Source organism: Arachis stenosperma, chromosome 9 (genome assembly GCF_014773155.1).
Source record: "Arachis stenosperma cultivar V10309 chromosome 9, arast.V10309.gnm1.PFL2, whole genome shotgun sequence".
NCBI classification, from domain to species: domain Eukaryota; kingdom Viridiplantae; phylum Streptophyta; class Magnoliopsida; order Fabales; family Fabaceae; genus Arachis; species Arachis stenosperma.
Genome location: NC_080385.1, coordinates 134,248,652 through 134,272,039, shown reverse-complemented (window position 1 = coordinate 134,272,039; position 23,388 = coordinate 134,248,652). Strand labels below are relative to the sequence as shown.

General features: G+C 30.1%; 1 protein-coding gene across 9 annotated transcripts; it reads right to left on the bottom strand.

Annotated features, from left to right (window-relative positions):
* Positions 1-17,953: 17,953 nt before the first annotated feature.
* Positions 17,954-23,305, bottom strand: LOC130950722 (choline/ethanolaminephosphotransferase 1-like). Of its 9 annotated transcripts, XR_009073702.1 has the most exons (12): positions 23,002-23,305; positions 22,581-22,753; positions 22,196-22,305; positions 21,647-21,878; positions 21,394-21,462; positions 20,732-20,864; positions 19,985-20,043; positions 19,850-19,905; positions 19,530-19,602; positions 19,237-19,282; positions 18,876-18,931; positions 17,954-18,274 (listed from the first exon to the last, which is right to left on the bottom strand). XR_009073702.1 is itself a non-coding variant. In XM_057879283.1 (8 exons), exons 3-8 carry the CDS (start codon positions 21,447-21,449, stop codon positions 19,261-19,263), a joined length of 399 nt encoding a protein of 132 aa, XP_057735266.1. In that variant the 5' UTR covers positions 21,450-21,462; positions 21,647-22,753; positions 23,002-23,305; the 3' UTR covers positions 19,236-19,260. The 9 variants fall into 9 exon arrangements, 2 of the variants coding, with proteins under 2 accessions (XP_057735266.1, XP_057735267.1); XR_009073701.1 differs by having other exon boundaries at positions 21,647-22,002; positions 22,196-22,753; XR_009073703.1 differs by lacking the exons at positions 22,581-22,753; positions 23,002-23,305 and adding an exon at positions 22,451-22,580.
* Positions 23,306-23,388: the final 83 nt, after the last annotated feature.

Genomic DNA, 23,388 nt, shown 5'->3' with positions numbered 1-23,388 from the left:
ATATGTTAAGAAGGGAATTCAAATAGGCTTTATCGATCATTGGAATAATCAATTAACTTTATCTTTGTGTTAGTGATAACATACATATTCATCAATATGTCTCTCTTCTCTTTTGACTCCTATTATCTCATCCTAAAAGTACATACTATATTTGTGTGCCAATGTAAATGTTGTTATTTCACTAATCATTTGTACGGATTGTAGTAGCAAAGACGATCCATGATAGAAAGTCTTAGCTATTGTTCGGAGAAAAAAAAAAGTCTTAGCTATATAGAGTTCATTATTTTATACTTAGTTAGCTCTTTATTATTTGTATTATTTCTTGGAGATCATTTATCATTATTAATTTTTCTCATAAGAATGACGATATAGAGAAAGAAACACTAGTCAAATCGTTTATTATACATAGAGAATAGATTAGAATCCTATAAACAAAACATAAGTACACAATATCAATTGAAAGGATAAATTTAATTATGCACGAAAGAATATTAATCTCCTTCTATTAATAATAGGGAGAGGGAGATGCCTTTCAAATATCAAAAATTTAAAATTTGCTATTATTGTTATATATCTACTTGATGAAATTAAGTGCTATTATCATCTAATTAACAGATTTAATTTGTTCGTATAATTATCATCACAAAAATAATTGAAAGACAATAAAAAATTAGTTCTACGTTATCTTATTTTGTATTTCTTAATTATTGTTAGAATATTTGAATAATAATATTAAATATAATAAGTATGTAACTATAGATGTAATATATATAAATTTATTGATATTAAGTTAACTATAAGTTAAATTATGTGAAAGACTCTATATTTTTACTAAATTTATAATTAAATTTTTGACTAATTTAAAAGTTTTTAATTAAATCTCTACACTATTTCGAATTTAGTAATTATAAGTTCTTGCCATGCGAAAATATTAGAACTAACATTATTTTGCATAGCATTTCCGATATCATCAAAGGTGTTATTAATAAACTCGATCAGATGGAATGAGGAATATAGAGGGCATAGCATACACAAGTTCTAATAAACAAGATCCAATACTCAGATCCTATGGCATTAGAGGGCTATGCACAATCTATGACCCGCAGTAGCATTAAAAGAAAGGATGGGATTGGCCATGATGATGGCAGTGTCTTAAGCTTGAAACAATGCAAAAAGGGTCAAATTCAAAGCTTCACTTTGATGAGTTTGTTTCGTTGGTAATCCAAATTTCAAAACAAAAACAAATTCATAATTAAAGTGCACTTACAAAAACAAAAAATAATAAAGTGAAATTAAAGGCCCAAAACTTATATTCTTTGCAGCTCCTCACAAGCAAAGCCAATTGACAAAAAATCAACTTTAAAAAGATAAGCTATAACTTTTGTATACTTACACATCAATTCTTTTTTTTCTCTTTTTTTATTAGTCACAATTTCACACCTACAACTCTGTTTTTCCAACGTATTTGGTGAAGAGAGGAGTAGAAAAAAAAAATAAAAAACAAAACAAAACAAAAACAAAAGGTTAGGCACTCAAGGTTTCAGCACAACCTAGCTATATTGCAAATCAAATATGATATAGTCAGTGTAATGTTTCATTCATTCATTCAAATTCATTGTTCTCCAATATGATTGGTATAAGATGAAAACAAAGCGCAGATTGGTTATATTAATTTGTATAGGGACTAATTAAGTATAAACAAAGGACTATAATGGCTAGCTACAAATCAATAATAGTTTGCTAGACAAAAACAGATTGAAGAGTAAAGCAGATTCTTTTTCCTTTTCGTTTTCTGTTGAAAGTTTTGAAGAAACAAATGAATGAAAGCTTAAGACAGAAGACCATTGGACTTACACATATTATTACTGGCAATTAGTAATTCTCTTGGAGCCAAACAGAAAGAAATGATGAATGCTGGTAGCTTGCGAATTAAAGGTCATGGAAGCTAAGACATCATTTTGAGTTAGGGGGAATGAAGCCTGGTCCGAAATCATTCTTTCGAGTGCGTAGTGACCTATGCTTCATCAAAAGAATGGTCTCGAACCAGACGACATTCCCCTAAACTCGAAATATAAAATACATTGATTATTTGAGAAGAGTTGCAGGGAGCTAGGACTGTTTGATTTTGATTTGGCCATGCAGTGTTCTTTCATAGGGCCTTATATACACGTACATATGGGTGTATGTGTGGGGTCAGAAAACGTGGTGTTCCCATCTTGCCAAGCTTTTACACAGTTTGAGATTACAAATTAACATATCTAAAGTTAAATAATTTATCAAAATATTATTTAATTTAAGTTAATACTTAAATTAATTTCTAAAATTATATTTATACTTTAATTTAATTCTCAAAATTTTAATTTATTCAATTTGATTTTTGAATTTGGCATCTATGACTCATGTTAATTGTTAATCCTTGATCTTGTTTTTGTGACAGAACCGTTTATAACTTATTAAATTAGACTAACGGCTACTATGCTGAATTTTCTAACGATTTTCTGGTGTGACAATTAAAATTTTTTCTTAAATTTATTTACTAAGAAATGCTTTTAAAATCCTTAAATGAAATTATAATTAGGGGTTTAAATGCTCCAAAAAGAGTAAATTGAGATAAAAATTTTCAATTACCACTTTAGATAGTTGTTAAAACATTTAGCGTGATAATTATCATTTCATTTCAGCGTGCCGTTAATGGTTTTATGATAAATTAAGGTTAGTGACTAACACAAATCATGAATATTAAGTTGAGAGACTAAATTGAATAAATTAAAACTTTAGAAATTAAATTGATATGAAAATATAATTTTAGGACCAATTTGAGTATTAACTCATTTTAGTTCATATACTCCATGTAAATATATATACCATGATAAATGAAAATAAATTAATTTCTATGTGAAAAGAAAATTGGTGTAATATATTAATACTGGTCATTGGTGGAATTTATGTGTTTGTAGTTGCAGCAGTATTTTACAACTTGTGAAAAGCATGAATGAGCAATGAAAAATTTTTCACAACGTGCAAAAAGCTTTTGAGATTAATGGTTACTTTTTGCAACCTATGAATTATGTCTTGTGTTAGTATGCATTTTTTTTTCACAAATTACAAAAATAGTAAATTTATAAACAAGTAATTTTGCTTTCATATAATTCATTTTAACCGAAAACACTAATTTTGCTTCCATATAAAAAATTTTTACGCATAAATTACTGTGTGCCACTTTTTGCTTATAATAAGTTTTTTTTGTTGGATTTTTTCTTTTTTTTGCGAGATTTAAACCTATTTTTTTTTTAAATGTCTTCTTGCACTTTATGTCACTATCCTAATCAGACTTTTTGGGACAATTGAGAGTGAGAGAGAGCATTCACAAAGTGAGTGAAAAGAGGAAAAATAGAATTTTCATTTTTATGTAAAACAGCATATTTCAAACACTAGTTTTTCATTCGTTCACTGTTGGATCGGCTTGAAATTTGGACTGTATGTTTATCTCATCTTGTTCTTCATTTTGGACAGTAAAGATGTTGACTGGAGGTCTATAGTAGGAGAAATCAACTTTAAATAACAGCTCTGATTATGGGTATATATTTTTGATCTCCTTGTTACTCATTTTTAAGTTTTGGTGCTTTAGTGTTTTAGCTGATTGTATGCACAATTTATGTTTTATTTGAGATTCTCTTGTACTTCATATTTGATTATATGGAAGTTATTTCATTGATCTGGACGACTCGTAGTTTTTATCTCTCACATTGAGGAGTTTTCTGCGTTAAAATCTCGGTGTGTTATTGTTGTTACTTTATTTGATATATTTGCTTGTTCATTGTTGCTTTCATATTATTTTATGAGTTTTCATATTGTTCTTGTATTGGATATTTGTGTTGTTTTTGCTATTAGGCTCTTTCACACTAGCATCACAACTTGTTGATATTTTTCTGAGCTTGAATCTGTGAACAATAGAAACTAATACTAATACTAGTAGAATGATCACTCTTAATAGTCCTCGTTATGATTTGTGGAAGTCAAAGACGAAAGACTTACTTTATGTCAAGAATTTTCATCAACTAATTTTTAGTACAGAGAAGTCTAATGACAAATCTAATGATGATTGGACTTTATTACAAAGACAAGTTTGTGGATATATTAGCCAGTAGGTTGACGATAATACGTTGAATCATATTATTAGAGAGACATATGCTCGGACTCTTTGGATTAAACTTGAAAAGTTGTATGTCTCAAAAAATTGGGAATAACAATATATTTTTTATCAAGTAGTTATTGGCCTTGAAATATATAGATAGAACATCAATGACTGATCACTTGAATAACTTTCAAGAAATAATGAATCAGTTATCTTCCACAGGTATTAAGTTTGATGAAGAGGTTCAAAAATTGTTACTTCTTATCTTCTTACCAGATTTATGAAAAATTCTCAAAATTTTATTGTCCAATTCTACTTCTAATGGTGTAATCTATATGGATCTTGCCAAAAGCAGTGTTTTAAGTGGAAAAAATGAGAAGAAAGTCACAAGTTACATCAACTACATAAGTCTAGGGGGGAGAAACAAAAGTCGAGGTCTTATAAGTAGAGATCAAAATAGAAGTAAGTCTCGAGAAAGGTATAAGAATATTGAGTGTGGTCAAAAGAGACATATAAAAAAATTTTGTTGATAGCTAAAAAAGAAAAAAGTCAAGACAAATAAAGACAATAGTATAAATAAAGATTATGGTAGCAATAGTGAAGGTGTCAATGTAACTCACAGTGACGTGACGGACCCAGAAAATTTATGTTGGGGGGACAAAAATAATACATATTACTATCAAAAGATATATTAATTTAAATTTAAAAATATAAAAATGCACATTCATTATTCAAATACAAAAAAAAACCAAAAATTTCATTAGTCGCTAACTTTTTTTGCTTCAATTCTAAGAACTTCTTTTTATTAGAAGAGACTAATGGAGAGACTTCAGATTCTAGTGGTAACTTTCTTTTGATATTTTTTATTATTATTTCTAAAAATAAAAAATATATTTTAAATTAGTCAATTGATCAATTTACTTTAAAAATTTATATGCAATATAATTACATATAATTGAATAGAACGAAAGATAAACAAATAAATAATAAGATCACTAAATTGAGAATAAAATAAAATTAGATTAATACCTAAATTATAATTGTTTGAATTAAAATTTGTAATTGAAAATATCAAAAAGAAAAATAATGAAATTGAAAAATAAATAGAGTCATAGAGAGCTATATAAAACAAAATAGAGAATTTAAAATTTACCTTTTGATGAAGAAAAAATGACCACTAGATAAGGAATAGAAAAAAAGGTTCAAAATATGAAACAAAGAAGAGGATTTAAAAGAATAAATGAGTGACGGTTGGGATTTGAGAATAGAAGAAGACTAAATTTAATTAGGTTAACTAATAGTTAAAATGATAGAGAGATAAAATGGGTTTGGGCCTTTTAATAATTGGACTTTGTTTATTTGTAATGGGGTCATTTAAAATTTAAAATGAAGACATATATATATATATATATATATATATATATATATATATATATATATGTTTTGTTGAAAAATATGAAATGAGAGTGGGGCAAGTGCCCCCTCACTAGTATGCATGGGTTTCCTGGTAACTCATGATGATTTTTTTTCTAGTTGAGGTGGGTAATTGATAGCGGTGATTCTTTTCATGTTACATCTATGAGGGATTTGTTTACGTCTTATACTCCTGATAATTTTGGTGATGTGAAAATGGCTCATCAAGATGTTACAAAATGTGCCGGTGTTAGACAAGTTTGTTTGAAAACCTCCAATGGCACCAAGTTAACTTTGAAGCGTGTGAAGCATGTTCTAGATATTCGGTTGAACTTACTTTCTATTGGTAAATTGTGTGATGAAGACTAGGATAACTCATTCTCTCGTGATAGCTAGAAGCTCACCAAGGGTTCTATAGTTGTTGCTAGAGGTGCACGACACTCTACTCTTTATTTAACTCAAGCAAAGATTGTAAAAGTTGTTGTTAAGTGCTGTTGAGTTTGTTAATGGAACTGACTTATGACATAAGAGATCATGTCATATAAGGGAGAAAGGCATGAATATGTTATCCAAGAAGAATATTTTTATCTAGTTACAAGGTTGCTTTACAAAAGTACAACTGTTGCCTTGCTGAAAAATATTATAGGGTTTCTTTTAAGAGTCATCCATCTTCAAGGGAGTCAGAGATACTTAACTTGGTGCATTCTAATGTATGTGGGTCGATGAATATAAGAACACTTGGAAGGTCTATCTATTTTGTAACCTTTATTAATGATCATTCTAGGAAATTATGGTTTTACACCTTGAAGACTAAAGACCAAATTTTGAATGTGTTCAAGCAATTTCAAGATTCTGTTAAAAGAGAAACTGGAAAGAAATTGAAATGAATTCGTACTAAAAATGGTGGTGAGTACACATGTCCATTTGATGCTTATTATAAAAAGTATGGTATAAAACATTAGAAGACTCCTCCGAAGACTCCTCGGTTGAATAGCTTGGCTAAAAGGATGAATAGAACACTGGTTGAAAGAGTTAGGTACTTATTGTCATAGTCTAAATTGAAAAAATTCTTTTAGGATGAGGCTTTGAACACTGTTGTTCATATCTTAAACTAGACACCATGTGTTCCTTTGCAATTTAAAGTGTCAGAGAAGATATGGTTAGGTAAAGATGTTTCTTATGATCACTTAAGAGTCTTTGGATGCAAAGTCTTTGTTCATATTTCCAAAGATAAGAGATCCAAATTTGATGTAAAGACTAAGCATTGTATTTTTATTGGCTATGACATGGATGGATTTGGTTATAGTTTTACGATCCTGTTAACAAGAAAGTGATTCGAAGTAGAGATGTTGTCTTTATTGAAGACCAAATATTGAAGGATATTGATAATGTTGACAAGCCAATGGTTTAATCTAACGATGATTTTTCTGACTTGGATATTACTTCCTCTATGTCTATGGTAGAAGATGATAGAACTGAACCTCAACATAATGAGCATGATATAGGTGCAGGTGAAGATGAAGCAGTTGATCTGACACTTGATGAAGTTGGTGATGATAATCATGATGAGAAACAGCTTTGAAAATTCCTACAAATCACTCAGAAGATCTACAAGAGAGCGGAAGCTTTCGTTAAGGTATTTTGCATATGAGTTTGTGTTGTTGACTGATGGGGGAGAACTTGAATGTTACAGAGAGATTATTGAAGATGAAAGCAAATCTCAATGGCTTGAAGTTATGTAAGAAGAAATGAAATCTTTGTTTGAGAATGACACCTATGAATTTTTGAAGCTATTTAAGGGTATGAGAGTTTTAAAGAACAAATGGATATTCAAAATCAAGAATGAATAATACAATTCTAAGTCTCGGTATAAAGATAGATTGGTTATTAGAAGCTTTAACCAAAGAAAAGGTGTTATTTTTTAGGAGATTTTTTCTCCTATTGTGAGGATGTCATCCATTCTTGCTATATTGAGAAAATGAATGTGAAGATGACTTTTTTTATGGTGATTCGGATAAGAAAATCTGCATAGAGCAACCGAAGGACTTTGTTGTTAAAGAAAAATAAGGTCTTGTGTGCAAGTTTAAGAAGAGTCTTTATGAGTTGAAAAAAGCTCTAAAACAGTGGTACAAGAAGTTTGAATTTGTTATGGGAGAGCATGGTTAACACAAGACAACTTCAGATCATTATGTATTTGTGTAAAATTTTTCTGATAGTAATTTTATCATTTTCTTGCTTTATGTAGATGATATTTTGATTGTGAGTAAGAATATTTTGAGAATTAATGAGTTGAAGAGACAGTTGAGCAAGTTCTTTGCTATGAAGGACTTGGGTCATGCCAAACAGATTTTGGACATGACTATTACTTGTTATTGATAAACCACTATTTTATGGTATATTTTGGATTAAATTGAGTGGATTTTGTCAATTATTCTCCCACTTATTCATGTAAATTGCATGTTTTTAAGTTTCCTTCCTAATGTTGTGCTATGATTGAAAACATGCTTCCTAGGCTTTAAAATCACTAATTTTTAATCCTTTCTTATTACCATTCAATGTCGTGATATGTGTGTTAAGTGTTTTCAGAGTTTATAGGGCAGGAATGACTTAGAGGATGGAAAGGAAGCATGCAAAAAAGAAAGGAACACAAGAAATTGATGTTTTGAGAAGCTGGTCCCGACGCGTACGCATTACTGACGCATACGCGTGACCAAGCCATAGTCCGAATGACGCGCACACGTGGTAATTGTCACGTGCCTCAGTAAAGAGAATATGTTGGGGGCGATTTCTGGACTACTTTTGACCCAGTTTCAAGCCCAAAAATGAAGACAAGAGGCTGTAGAGTGAAGTTGGAAAGATCATTCGAATCATTCATTCATTTTTACACACTTTAGGTTTTAGAGTTTCTTCTTTCAATTTTTTTTAGATTTAGATTTAATTCTTGTTTTCATTTACATTTCCTTGCAACCTATTGTTCCTGCACCTTTGTCCTTTATTAATTCTACTTGTTATTTCCTTCACTTTGTTGCCTTTATGTTATACACTCTTGCTACTCTTGATATTTATTAATACAATTTATATTTTTATGTAATCAATGCTTTCTTTAATTTGTGTTATTATTTTCTTGCAATTGTTAATCTTGGGTTTTACTATTTCTTGTTAGTTTTCCATGTTTTTATTTTGTACCTTCCAAGTGTTTGATAAAATGTTTGGTCGGATTTTAAAATAGATTTTTGTTTTCTTGATTTGGGTTGATGATTTGGAGACTTTTGAATTGTCAAAGTCTCTTGTTGATTGGTAATTGAAGATTGCCGGTTAGCTTGAAATTCACTAAATCTAGTCTCTCACTATGAGTTGACTAGGACTTGTGAACTCAAGTTGATTGTATGCACTTGACTTTTCTTCATTGGTTGGTTAACTAAGTGAAGACAATTTACATTTAACATCACAATTGACGATGATAATGAGGATAGGACTTCTAATTCTCTTTCTTTGCTAAGAGCTTTATTTTCTTGCCATTTTATTTTCTTGTTTCTTATTACAAAAACCCCAAAATATACCTCATAGCCAATAATAAACTACACTTTCCTGCAATTCCTTTGAGAGACGATCCGATATTTAAATACTTCGGTTAATTTTATTGGGTTTGCTTAAGTGACAAACAAATCAAACGTTGATTGAGGTTTAATTGTCGATTTAGATCTACACTTACAACACGATTTTATTGAGAAATTCTTTACTGACATTTATCCTCCGCCAGTTATAGAGATTTCAAAAAACTTTATTTGTCACAAGAGAAGTACATAAAAAAGATGTATCAAAGGTTTAGCATGAATGATGCCAAAAGTATTGCTAGTTTTTTTGCTCCTCATTTTAAGTTGAGTATCAAGTAGTGTCTAACCACGAGGAGAAACAAGCAATGGATGAGATTCCTTATACTTCAGATATTGGAAGTTTGATGTATGCTATGGTGTGTACTAGACCAAACATTGCTCATACGGTTGGTATTGTGAGTCGTTTTCTCTCTAATCTAGATAAAGAATATTGGAATGCTGTTAAATGGATTTTGAGATATCTCAAAGGTACAACTAACTTAAGTTTGAGTTTTGATGGTGAGAAATCTTGCTAGTTGGCTTTAATAATACAGACATGGCAGGAGATGTTGATTCTCGAAAGTCTACTTCATGTTATTAGGTCAAGTGCAGGAAGAGCTATTTCATGGCAATTAAGGTTACAGAAGTGTGTTGCACTTTCTACTACAGAGATAGAGTTTATTGCAGTAACTGAAGCATGTAAAGAGTTGTTATGGATGAAGAAGTTTCTTGGAGAGCTTGGTTTCAAGCAAGACTATTATGTGTTGTTGTGTGATAGTCAAAGTGCTATTTATCTTACTAAGAATTCTACTTTCCATGCAAGATTTAAAAATATTTATGTTAGGTATCATTGAATACAGGATGTGTTGAATTTCAAGTTGTTGGAACTTGAGAAAGTTTACACTGATGATAATGGTGTTAATATGATGACAAAAGCATTGCCAAGAGATAAGTTTGAAACATAATGTTTGATCGTCGGGATGGCGAGAGCCACCACCTAGTATTGGGCTTTTTCTCTTCTTTGTGAGACCCAAACTCAATTTTTTTGGGTGTCTTCTTGCACTCTTCTGTCACTCTTCTAATTAGATTTTTTTTGGTGCAATTGAGATATAGAGAGAGCATCCACAAAGCGAGTGAAAAAAGGAAAAACAAAATTTCTGTTTTTATACAGAACAGAAAATTTCAAATAGCAGTTTCTCATTTGCTCACCATTGGATCGACCCAAAATGTGGACTGAAAGTTTATCTCATCTTGTGCTTCATTATGGACGGTGAAGATATTGATTATATATTTATAGTGGGAGAAATCAACTTCGAATTGAATAACAGCTCTAATTTTAGGTATTTTTCATCTTTTTGTTACTCATTTGTAAGATTTGGTGCTTTGGTGTTTTGGCCGATTGTATATATGATTTATGTTTTATTTGATACTCTCTTGTACTTCATATTTGATTATAGTGAAGTTATTTCATTGATATGGACGACTCGTGATTTTACCTCTCACATTGAGGGTTTTCCACGTTAAAATCTCGGTGTGTTTTTGTTGCTGCTTTACTTGATATATTTGCTTGCTCATTGTTGCTGCCATATTATTTTGTGAATACTTTCATATTATTTTTGTGTTGGATATTTGTGTTGTTACTACTGCTGGACTCTTTGATACTAGCATAAGAGCTTGTTAGTATTTTTCTAGGGTTGACTCTCTAAACAATGAAGGCTAATATTAATACTAGTAGGATGATCACTCTTAATGGTCCTAATTATGATTTATGAAAGTTAAAGATGAAAAATTTGCTTTATGTCAAGAATTTTTATCAACAAGTTTTTGGTACAGAAAAGTCTAATGATAAATCTGATGATGGTTGGATTTTGTTGCATAAACAAATTTGTGGATATATTAATTAGTGGATTAACAATAATGTGTTGAACCATATTATTGGAGAGACACATACTTGAACTCTTTAGATTAAACTTAAACAGTTTTATGTTCAAAAAATTGGAAATAAAATGATGTTTTTGGATATATTTATATAAGCATCCCTTTATATATTACTATATTAATAAAAATAATTACTTTCAATATTTACTGTGATGAATAATTATTTTCAAAAAAATAAACTTCATTATATGGTAATGTAATCTTGTTCAAACACTGAATTATTAGTCCAAACTGTTGCTTCTTAAGTTGATGATAATAAACAATTAATTGTGATTATGTCTCGGGAACAAGATCAAAAGTAAAGATTTAACAGCACCACATACATTTGCTTATTGATGGTAAAGAGTGGTTTCAAATCAAGAGATAGAAACATTTTAGTACATTAGTGACACGAAAGTAAACAACCTCTTTTAGCATTTGTTAAAGATCATACAATGCCCAGGTCCCCCTAAGTCATACCTGCCTTGCCAATTTCTTACCAAACAATCCCCACTAAGTCCAATCAGAACCGTAGTAACAAAATAGTTTATTTGAAAAACAACAATATTTTCGCCAACTCAAATTATTTAGATATCAATGTTGACTACTGTGGTTATGTTGTACATTGTATTTGTATTTGTATTAATTACTCTTTTTAACTTCTAAACATGGATTTTTCTAATTATATGATGGAGTTTCATGCTTAGATAGAGATGATGCTGTCAGAGTGACTTAAGCAATGACCAAAAGTATGTATGAAAATAGCACAGTATAAAGTTACAAACATATCTATCTTGATGTATGTATAGGTGTTTTAGAAAAGAGTTTTCTTTTGCTTCCCACTTCAAAAAAAGGGGGGGAAATAGAAAGAAATACGGTTTGTCCTCTTTAAATAAAGTCAGTATTGGTAAGTGGACATTAAAAAGAACATTTTAAAATAGTTTTAGAACTATTCTAGAGTTTACTTTTAGTTGAAAAGATTTTCATGTCATGCATGGGTAAGAGTTGTTCTACATATCATCATGTGTAATGGAGTAAACTATCATTTTTATTTTTGAAAATTTAAAATATTAATAAATTTATCTATGAATAAGTAGAGTTAATTTTGTAGAAAATAAAAAAAAATTACTATTTTTATTCATAAAAATTTATAATATTGACAAATTTATACATAAATAAGATTAACTTTTGGGTAATTTTATCACATAAAAATTATTTTTTGTTGATACAAAACTAGTTTTATTTATTGATGGTTAAATTTATAAGCGTTTTAAAAGTTTATTATTAGAAATGATAGTTTATTCATGTGTAATATGTATGATTTTTAGCCTTTGTTATGCACAATAATATATAAGCTGTGATATTAGTTTAATTCCAAAAAATTACATGTGACATTATTCATCAAAATATTTTTTAAGAAAATAAATTATTTTTAGTTTAAATTTTAACTATTCGCTTAAGTTAAATACAAAATAAAACTAAAAAGAATCAATAATCGAAGACTAGTTAAAATTGTAGTTTTTTTATTCAAAAAAAAGTTTATAAATTGTAAGTATAATAATGATATGTAACTAACGATTAAAATATAAATGAATTATACTTTACAAATTATGAATTATAATTTTAAAATACATTTAATGTCAATTTAGTTTTTTTTAAGTTTATTATTTTGAGCTGTAATTTATAAAAACATGCTTTTTAAATAGGCTTGTAGGCTTGTGCGACTTCAAACAAATTAGGTATAAATTTAAAAAAAAAATTATAAAATATAATAAATATAAACTTGCATCTATTTATAATATAGTCTAAACTCATCAAAAAAAAGTTACGTTAAGAGACTAAATTGTTAGTGAAAAGAAATTAAATTGATAATAGATGCTGCACCGCCCAAAAACACTTCCAAATAATGGAAAGAACCTAACTTATTGGGAGGAAAGTCATACTAATAAATATAAAAATATTATTTCTAAAGTTAATTCTTAATATATTTATATATAGATATATGTATGATTTAATTTATTTTTAATGTATATTTATATTTTAAATACTGCATAGGCTATATCTGCGGTACAAAAAAATTTAGTCGAATCTTTATGATATAGATCAAAGACGTTATTACGCTAAAACTAGGTCGTTGTTCGGAAGTAACGCGCTGTATGCCTCGCGTACAGTGTCAAATGAGTAATAGCCGCTGTATCGGTGCCCGGGTATAATGTTAAATGAGTAAGGATTTTCGCGTTTTCGTGAACGGATAAGGGTAAATAAACTAGTTCACAAAGAAAAAGGTAAAGGTAAAGGTTGGAGCAACAAAAGGTTGAAATTTGGGACATGAAACATAGTCACTTTAACAGAAAAATTCATGGAGGTGGAGGATACCATGACAAGGAGGACGATTAGCATCATGTGCCTATAAAAAACAAAATGGGTCGGCGCAAAGGCTATCGAGTTGGATACCTTCGGGTTCAAACTTTTGTATACAAGAAAAGTGAATAATAAAATGTGGTAGGTATTATTGTGGATAAGCAGTGGAAGAAAGATGTAGTGGATGTCCAGAGAGTGGATGATCGGATCATCTCTATCAAATTTGTGGTGAAAGGAGGTACTTTTCATGTGATTAGCGTCTATGCACCGCAAGTGGATTCGGATGATCAACACAAGATAAGATTTTGGGAGGATCCAGAGAATTTGATAAAAAACATACTTTCGAGAAATAAGATTTTCTTAGGAGGAGATTTAAATGGTCATGTTGGAAGAAAAGTGAATGGGTATGGAAGTATTCACAGAGGCCATAGTTTCGGAGTGGTCAATATTGAGGGTAAAACTATTTTGTACTTTTCTTCAATTTTTGACCTTCTCACCGCAAATACATATTTTAAAAAAGAGACGAACATCTTATAACAACCTATAGGATTGACATGACAAGCTCTCAAATCGACTTCTTGTTAAGGAGAGTCGACTATAAATTTTGCATTGATTGTAAAATTATTCTAGGAGAGAGTTTACAACACAACATAGGATGTTCGTCATGGATTTTTGCGTTGAACAAAAGTTAAGGAAAAGACATCATACGAAGAACCCAAGGACGAGGTAATGGTAGATGAAAGGTGAGGAACAAAGAAACTTCCTAAGACAGGTAGGAGAAAATGCAAAGTGGGAAGGGGATGGAAGCGTGGAAGAGATATGGAGGAAAATGGCAGAAGTTATTATAAGAACAGCAAAAGAAAGTTTTGGTGAATCTAGAGGAATAAGATCAAGAGACAAGGAGTCTGGTGGTGGAATGTGAGTGTACAAGAAAAGATAAAAGTAAAAAATGAGTGCTTTAAAGAGTGGTCTTTGTGCCGCAAGACAAATAATTGGAAAAAATATAAAGTAGCTAAGAAAGAGACAAAAGTAGCTATAAGTGAAGTAAGAACAAGAGCATATGAGTGTCTCTACTAGTCTTTAGATACGAAGGAAGAAAAAAAATGCATATATAGAATCGCAAAGAGTCGTAAAAGAAGAACGAGAGACTTTGATCAAGTTAATAAGTGCATAAAGGATAAAGACAGAGAGGTTTTGGCTCAAGATGAGAAGATCAATGGAAGGTGGAAGAGCTACTTTTACGAGTTAGTTAATGAAAGACAGAAGACTCTTCCGAATCTTGGTCGGTTATGTACGAGGGAAGAATATCAAAACTTCCACTACTATCAAAGGATTCAAGACTTCGAATTAAAAGAGACTCTAAAGCAGAAGAAAAATGACAGTAAAGTAGGACCCGATAATATTCCGATTGAATGGGATCATTTGGTTGTGGCTAAGCCAAGCTTCTCCCACGCAACAGTAATGATTGCCGTTGGGTTCCTGAGCAGGAAGAGGTCCTTTTTGTTTAAATGGCTAGTCTGGATTGATAATTTCAAAAATTAATGGAAATAAGGTATTTTTGGGTCCACTAGAAAAATAAATGAAATTAGGTTGAATAAATAAATATGAGAACAATACTAACAAAAAATAATAGTAAACATGAGAACTATTTAATAGTTATATTTATAGGCTTTAGCCAAAGAAATAAAAAAAGTTGTTTCATTTGCAGGCTAAATATTATTAGATTTTATTTATTATTTATATTAGCTTAGTAGCTTTTTTAGGATTAGTTCAAAGAAATAAAATTTAAATATAAAAGGTTCATAAAATGTAAAGGATTCATAAAATGTTTGTTGTACTCTAATTTTAAAAAGAATTGCTTGGTTGCAAATTTTAATTACTACTATAGCATTTTTTCAAATATAATAATTTTTACGATATTTCTGTCACATCTAGACATGTTAGAATTTTTAATTTGAGAAGAAAATACAAATTGAAAAAAAAATAATAATAAAATATGTGAAGAAAAAAATGTATATAACGAAAATTTTAAGAAAAAAAATAACTTTTTAAAATAACAAATTTTAAAACAATATCAAATATATAAATCAAAAGAAAATATGAACCGTAGATATTTTGAACAAATTAAAACGAAATACTAATAAATAAAAGATTTGACCGATATTTAAAAAATTTATTTAAAATAAAAAATTAAATTTGCATAAAGATGTGGTGTAATGTAAAATAATAACACCTTTAAAAAGTGTCTAATAATCTTATTTATTTTTAAATATTCAACAATTAAATAAAAAGTGGCCAACGAATTATATCTCAAATGACATGGCAATATATATTTTATTCGTGGCTACTCAATCCAGCCCTATCCGATCGGATAGGATAGGCTACTCGACCCATTGCGGATATGGTAAAGGGTAGAGATCTAATTTAAAGCATTAGTTTTTTATTTTTTATTTTATTAATATGTATGAAATTTGAAATGATTGAATTTTATATTTGTTTTGAAAAAATTTGATATTTCTGCAGGTAAGATTTAGAACTTTAGGATGCGAATAGGATTAGGATTTAGAGATTTCAACCCGCGAGTAGAATATGATAGAGTTTTAATAAAATTTTCAATTCGCGTGTAGGATTATAATAGGGTCCAAATTCTACCATATCCTATCCATGCTAACCGAGTGTAGGACTAATAATGACAGAAAATATATACACTCATCAAATATTAAACATGATAATTGTATGTCATTGTGAAATTTATATAAGACTATCATATTTTGGACAAGCTAAAATTTTAATTTGCAGAAGTTATAATTTATTAAAAAAATAATTTTATTCCAAATTAAAAGGTTTTTCTTTGTAGAAATAGAAAAAATTTTTAGGTGTTCGTATAAATATTTATAATTTCTTTTTAATAAATTATTTTTCTTTAAATTTAAATAAGTAAGTATTTATAAAAAAAATCTTAATATAAGCAATGCACATGTGCATTTAAATTTGAATAAGTAAGATTAACAAAAAAAAATTAACCAAATTAATTTAAATTTATTGAATTTAATTAGAATAAATAACGAATTATTTATTTTATTATATACTTTATAAATTAATAAACCAATTAACTAATATAATAAATTACAATTAATACAGTATATTGATATAAATTATAATAAATTATATTGATATTTAAATATTTACTTAAATTAATTAATTGATATAATTAAGTTATCGTAATAAATTATATTTAATAAGTTAAAATAAATAAATTAAAAAAATACTGTCCAAAACATCAACACTATCATTAAATACAGAAATATAATTTTTATATAATATGATAGATTAAAAATTAAGTGGTCACTTTTTAAAAAAGATTAACATTTAATTTATCAAGAATTAATATAATATTTTAAAAGATTAAATACTAATTTATCAATTATTTTTAGAAAATACCTAAAAATGTCCTATGGATATTACTTAAGTAAGCAAGGGTCTTAGCAAGTTTAAGTGTATTAGAACTTCAAGATATCTGAAGGGTCAGTGAATCAATAACCACCGTTAAAGTAGTTTCACTTCTGGTGGGAATAACCACCAATTTATCTTAGGGTTGTTGAGATCTCTCTTCTAGAAATAGGCGAGAGATATTAGAATGTAGTTACAACTTTTTTAGAAGTGTAGATTAGATGACACGACGCCTCGGTCCGACTTGTTAGGAGATCAGTTATAGGTGGCTGCTTTTTGGGGCCTTTCTATTTTGGGCCAGGCTCTGCGCTTTGGGCCAGACATGAATAATAATAATTTTTTAAAAATAAGATAAAAGTAAAAATTTTTAATATTTATTTTTTTAAAAAAAATCTATCCTAATGTGCGATCGCTTTTTTCTGTTTATCAAAAAGAAAAAAAAAAATTATATTTTCAAAAAATCAAGATGACCTTCATATTTTTTGTTTAATGAAGTTAAGTTCTTAGATAAAAAAAAATTAGTAAAAATTGTTTTTAGAATAGTTATTAAACCACAACTAGAAAATGAATTAATACAGACAGATTTACAGACAGATTTAGTCTTTATTACAGACGAATTTTTAGTTACCGACGAAATTACCGACGGATTTTGTCCCTCTGTAAAAGCTCCGTCGGAAATTATTTACCGACGGATTTTTTTTCCGTCGGAAAATTACCGACAGATTTGTACCAATTACCGACGGATTTTCCCTCTGTAAATTCTCCATCCATTTTCCGAAGACGACGAACTTTTCGACGGATTTTCCGTCTGTAATTACAGACGAATTTTCTGTCTGTAATTACAGACGAATTTTCCGACAGATTTTCCGTCTGTAATTTGAACTTTGAAAAATCATCTCCCACTCTGATTACAGACAGAAAATCCGTCTGTAAATCCGTCTATAAGTTAAAATATAATTTTTTTTAGATTTTTTCATTGCAAAATAAACTTGTTTTCATACAAAATAAATATAAATTTAATACAAATTTTTATCTAATTTGTATTTGAATATTTATATTATTTCAAAAAATAAACAAATCCATCGTATTATCAAATTAAAAGAAAAGTACTATAAACAAACAAGTCAATATAATTCAAAACACAAACAAATTGATACATCAACTATAATTCAAAACAAATACCATTGAAAAAAAGAAAACCTGTAAAATCTGTACCGTGACATACACTAAAAGTGTATAAAACAATCTGCTCTTGTTGCTAACCACTATCAGAATTGCCTAAATATAAACATAAACCTAGTCTAAAATTAAGGCCAAATTAAGTTAAAGTTGTTCAATTCTTCTAAGATCCATTCAATATTTTCTCTTTCTCCTGGCGACTTGTTCAATTCTTCTAAGATCCAAACTGTGTAAGCCAAACAATTTTCAATTAAAAATCATAATCCATTTGCAGGAGATCAGATAACCATATTATAAAAAGAGAAACAGGTTCAAATTTTAAAAGTCAAATAATTTCCAAGACAATTGCAGTTCACAATAATTCAACCTATGTAAAAATAGTGTTATAACTAAAGCAGTAAAGTACCACAAATAAAACAATTAAAAAAATGAATAAACATATTACCAATAAATTCTCTTACACATTGTGCAATAACTGTGACATGTTCCATTTGTAGTTCTCTTACAATGCATGTCTGTGCTAAATGATATTTACTAGATTAGACAAGGGTATTAAGTTTAGTAATCATGATTTGGAATTGAGGAGCTATAGACATTACCTAATGGATAAAATGTCACTATCTTTAGAATTACAAATGCAATTCCCAAATGAACAATTTATATGTATATAAATTTAAGAATGAATCTTTTTTTAGTCTTCTATGTTTTGAACATGTTAAATCGATCATAAAATTTAAAAAGAATCAGGAGATACAGCCGTAATAGGATCCGCATCAAAAGTACTTATTATTAACCAAATTGCTATTCTCCATGGGTGAAAGAAGTACCTTGTGATAAATGCTATAGACATTAAGATGGCGACAACCTTAGGATCTTTATTTTCCTGCCAAAAATGAATGATAGCATAAATATATACATAAGATGTGCATTCATTGGTTTCTATAACACAGATTCTACAAATAAACTCTTCTATATAATTGAAAGAATAAAAAACCAATTCTTGTTTGAAGTTTCTATTTTCAGCTTCTGAAAAAATGAAACTTTTTTTTAATCCTTATTATTTTTAAACATTTATTCAACTATGTAAAAATTGATTTTGTTTTCAACAAAAGAAAATCAAATAAACTGAAAGACATACACCCTGAGACACAAATTTTGTTTTTAAGTTACAATTTTAAGAGTTCATACCTAGAGAAAAATTATCCAAAAACATCAAGCTTCCTTCCTAGTTATCCTGCAATAAAAATGATAATTCAACGAGTAAAGAAAACCATTGGCATTGTTCTTGTCATAGACTAAACACACAACGCTATATCTGACAATAGTCAACATTAGTTTTCAAACAAATCCAATGATACAAAATTTCAACACAAGATTCACATATAACAATAGCAATGTTTTTCTGCATGCACTGATAGCGTAATTGATGAATTCAATGTCCGAACAATAACCCCCATGCTTTTTTATATTTTATTATTTACCTGAAACAGCATATCCCCAAGGCATTTGTGATCTCGTGAATGACCGTAGTGGCGAAATGCAGGTAAAGTGTCACTGTATCCAGAGCACAAAAATCGTCAAGTCAGAGAGCGAATCTATATAAGTTTCACCAATGGCGTAAACTAACAATAGCAGCAATATAACGCGTTTGTTTCTCATGTTCATAATCTGCATCTTTTTTTTCTTTGACGATTTTCCTTTAAAATATGTCATCATTTTCTCTTATTCCTTGTCATTATATAATACAGTAATATTTATTCTTTTATCAGACAAAGTTTAAACGGTAACTTGATAACTGTACCTGTATATGCACAAAAACCAAGAAGAACCAATTTCTCATTTACTAATGGTACCCTGCTATATATACACCAATCAGTTTCTACGACAAAAAAATCATAATCAACAGAACTTGGAATGGTAGAGTCACAAAACATACCCATCATTTAGTCTTGCCGTGAGTGCATTAGCAATGGCGAGTGGAAGATACAGAAGGGACTGCATAATGTAAATAAAACCACATATCAATTTTGTTAGTGCTGTCAAATATAGGGGCATTCACCTCAAATAATTAAAACTGAAAGGGCTTTAAATACGCCATAGGATAAAATAAACAAATAAATACACCAAAAAAATTGAACATGAAAATAAATTGATAGAATTTTGTAAGATTAAATGAAGTGCAATGGAGATATCTGCTTCAACAAACAACTTCAAAGAATTTGTATAGAAAAATTATTATTATTATTAGATTAGGGAAGAGAGACTATAATGTGAACAACGAGTCAACCGGACATCCTTTACTCTCTTTAAAATTGGAGATGAACCCAGAATCACCAGGTTCAGTTAACAACAAACCCTGCTCCTAAGTTTGGAAAAGTATAAACAAATGAACCTTGTAGACTATTGCATTTCTTACTAAGAACTAAACTAACCAATGACTAGCAAACTAAACAAAGTCATGAAGTTTACGATAACCACACCACTGACTAGTGATCATCAATTTATCATATAAATCCACCATAATTCACTGAAGACCCAGAATATAAGGATCAATAATTTCTTATATGAAGGAAAATCTTGTAACATGAGAGCTGCTTAATTGGAGATTGTAAGACACCAAATAAATTTTGACTAAATAATAATATGGCATAGTAAATTTAGGAGGAAATCAAAAGATAACTACCCTTGTTCCAGACAGCAGAATGTCTGGGTGCACAATCAAGAAATTATTTTCATGGCCTATATCACAACTTCCTCCTTCATCAAATTGACCGATTATGTTTACAGTATCTCCAGGTGCAATTACACTAAAAAACCTGAGATCATGGAGAAAGAAAATTAGAAATATAATAATTTGATGAAGAATAACTGGCAGGAAGAACAAATGTAAAACTAAGAACTAAAACTTGTGACTATTCTCATCGAAGAACTCAGCTACGTGTTTAACTATAACCGGAGTAAATAACTGAAAAAATAGATAAACAAAAGATATATAGAGAAAACCTAGTTATTGAGGAATGGAGTTCCATAGTGCCTAGCAGCAATTTAACTTAATGGCACTGTAAATTGCACGAATATGAGCATGAGTTGTATGGTACAGGTGCAGGTAGGGAGTATAGTTTAACAATAGTTCCAAAAAATAGGGTAGGGATTGCGGAGGATACATTATATAGGAATAACACCATAAACAAAGAAATAAAACCATGAGATAAATACAATTTTCAGTGAGACAAGGCTCAATTTGGTCTCTGAGGTTTAGTAAATTGCAAGTTAGTTACGGAACAATCAATAGTTAAGCTAGATCTGAAAGAATTTTTATCACAAATATCAAACAGAGGACCATACCTTTTTGTGCTGTCTGAGATAAAGTTGATCAGATGGTCCAGTGCATTGAATGTCATTAATAGGATGCACCTACAGAAGCAATATGAAAGAAAGAAAGGTATTCAAACTTATCATTTAGATATGAGTAAAAATCAACTCAACCAATAAAAGTAAACATTGAAGAGGACCTTTTTTTTTCTACAAGACAAATAGTGGAAACCTCATGGAAGATTTATCAGGTCCTAAGAATCAATAGACAAAGAAAGTAAATCACCTTATCAGGACAATGAGACAAAGAGGGTGGAGTCCTGAAAGGACTCTGTCTGCTAAATACTCCAAAGTAGCTCAGAGTAATTAGATTGGTGTCAAAATCCACATTTTGTTCTGGATTTATCCTTTTCAAGCCTAATTTACTCATTGAAGGTAGAGCTTTTGCAGAAGCCTTGGGAGTTGGTGAAGTAAGCAATTCGTCAACCTTGTCATCTTTATCCCGAAAAGTCTACAAACTTCATTGTTATGACACAAGCTCACTTAGTATTTAATTAAAAGAAAATGCTTCTCATAAACATGCCTTATCTTCTGAGCAGCTACGAAATGGCAATAAGTTGAGCCTTGAAGAGTCGGCCAATGCTTTAATGACATTCGGCACATGTTTAGAAACAGATTGCTAAAATGGTGGGAGGTATGAAACATGCTAAAATGGTAAAGAGTAGAGTTCTGAAATCAGATTGCTAATGGACACACACGTCAGAATGCCAATAATAAAATAATTTTGCTGCTTTTTTGCAACCAATTTTGCTATGCAATGAAACCATACACTTACCAACAAACTGCTCAAAGAGATCATTGCTGTTCTTTGCCACATCTTCCTCTGCTGTAACACGAGCAAAATTGATCTCCATGTCATGTTGCTCATTGCTATTAGAAGCATTACTGCACACAAGTGATTGATATTGCATCAGTTGATCACAAAAGTATTAGTTTAAGAGCGGATTACGACTGAATGAAGCACATTTTCAATAAGCATGGGCATTACTGACAGTTATTCTCAGTTTCTCACAATCAATTCACTAGATACCTGATTAGTGACACTGCTGCAGAAATATGTTTGGACTCATTCTCATTTACAGCCTCATGAGTCCTCTTAATATGCTCTAAAGCTGATCCAGCGGTACTTACACTACAGATATAAAACATTTTTCACATACCATAGATAAAGCCAGCTAAATCTCTGTATCTAATATGCCTTGTTCCACCAAATTCATGGAGCGCTTAGCAAGAAGAACATTGGCGTAGAGGGAAATTGCAGTTGCAAGAATAAATAGACAACGGTTCCTTAATCAGATGCTGTGCTACAGATTTGACTTGATATTCAACAGTCCTGTCAATCAACAATTATATAATAAAGTTACACACTAGTATCACATGAATCACATGAATCACACAAAATATTGCATTTAGGTCAAAAAAGCTTCCGATTGCAAAAAAAATTCATCAAAATCAGAGTAAACCCATAGATTCACGAAGCACAAAAGCAGATTATGATAAACCTAGCAAAAACTGGCACAGAAAAATTGAGCCCTAAGGTTTATCACGAAGAACAGAATCATAAAATCAGGATTTATATACCTGAAATTCGAGATGGTTACGAGAAGAACCGAGAGAGCGAGTTGTTGAGATTAGATGGAAGAGGCGCCAGAGGGAGCAGATGCGATGAGAGTGGCGGCGGAGAGAGCTCTGCGACGATGGGAGTAGACGCGACGAGAGCGGCGACAGAGGGAGCTCGTGTGACGCAAGGGATGACAGAGAGAGATCGTGCGATGCCAGCGGCGGCGGAACCGGCAGCGGCGGAAGCAGCTCATGCGACGGAGAGAAGAAGCAACTGTACGACGACGGAGAGAGGAAGAAGCACATAAAAGTAGGTAGGAGTTGGCAGCTGTGTTTATTTGTGAATGGATTTCGGGAGAGAGGGGATAGATTAGGTGAAAGTTAAAATTTTCAGACGGAAAATTTTAA

Bases quoted from the DNA above. Each gene is read 5' to 3' on its own strand.
- LOC130950722 (XM_057879283.1), bottom strand. From the start codon at position 21,449: ATGACATTCAATGCACTGGACCATCTGATCAACTTTATCTCAGACAGC. The intron at 19,603-19,849 runs GTACAGTTATCA...CTCTGGATACAG, and splicing joins TGGTTTTTGTGCATATACAG to TGACACTTTACCTGCATTTC. The intron at 19,283-19,529 runs GTAAATAATAAA...TTTTTATTGCAG, and splicing joins TTGGGGATATGCTGTTTCAG to GATAACTAGGAAGGAAGCTT.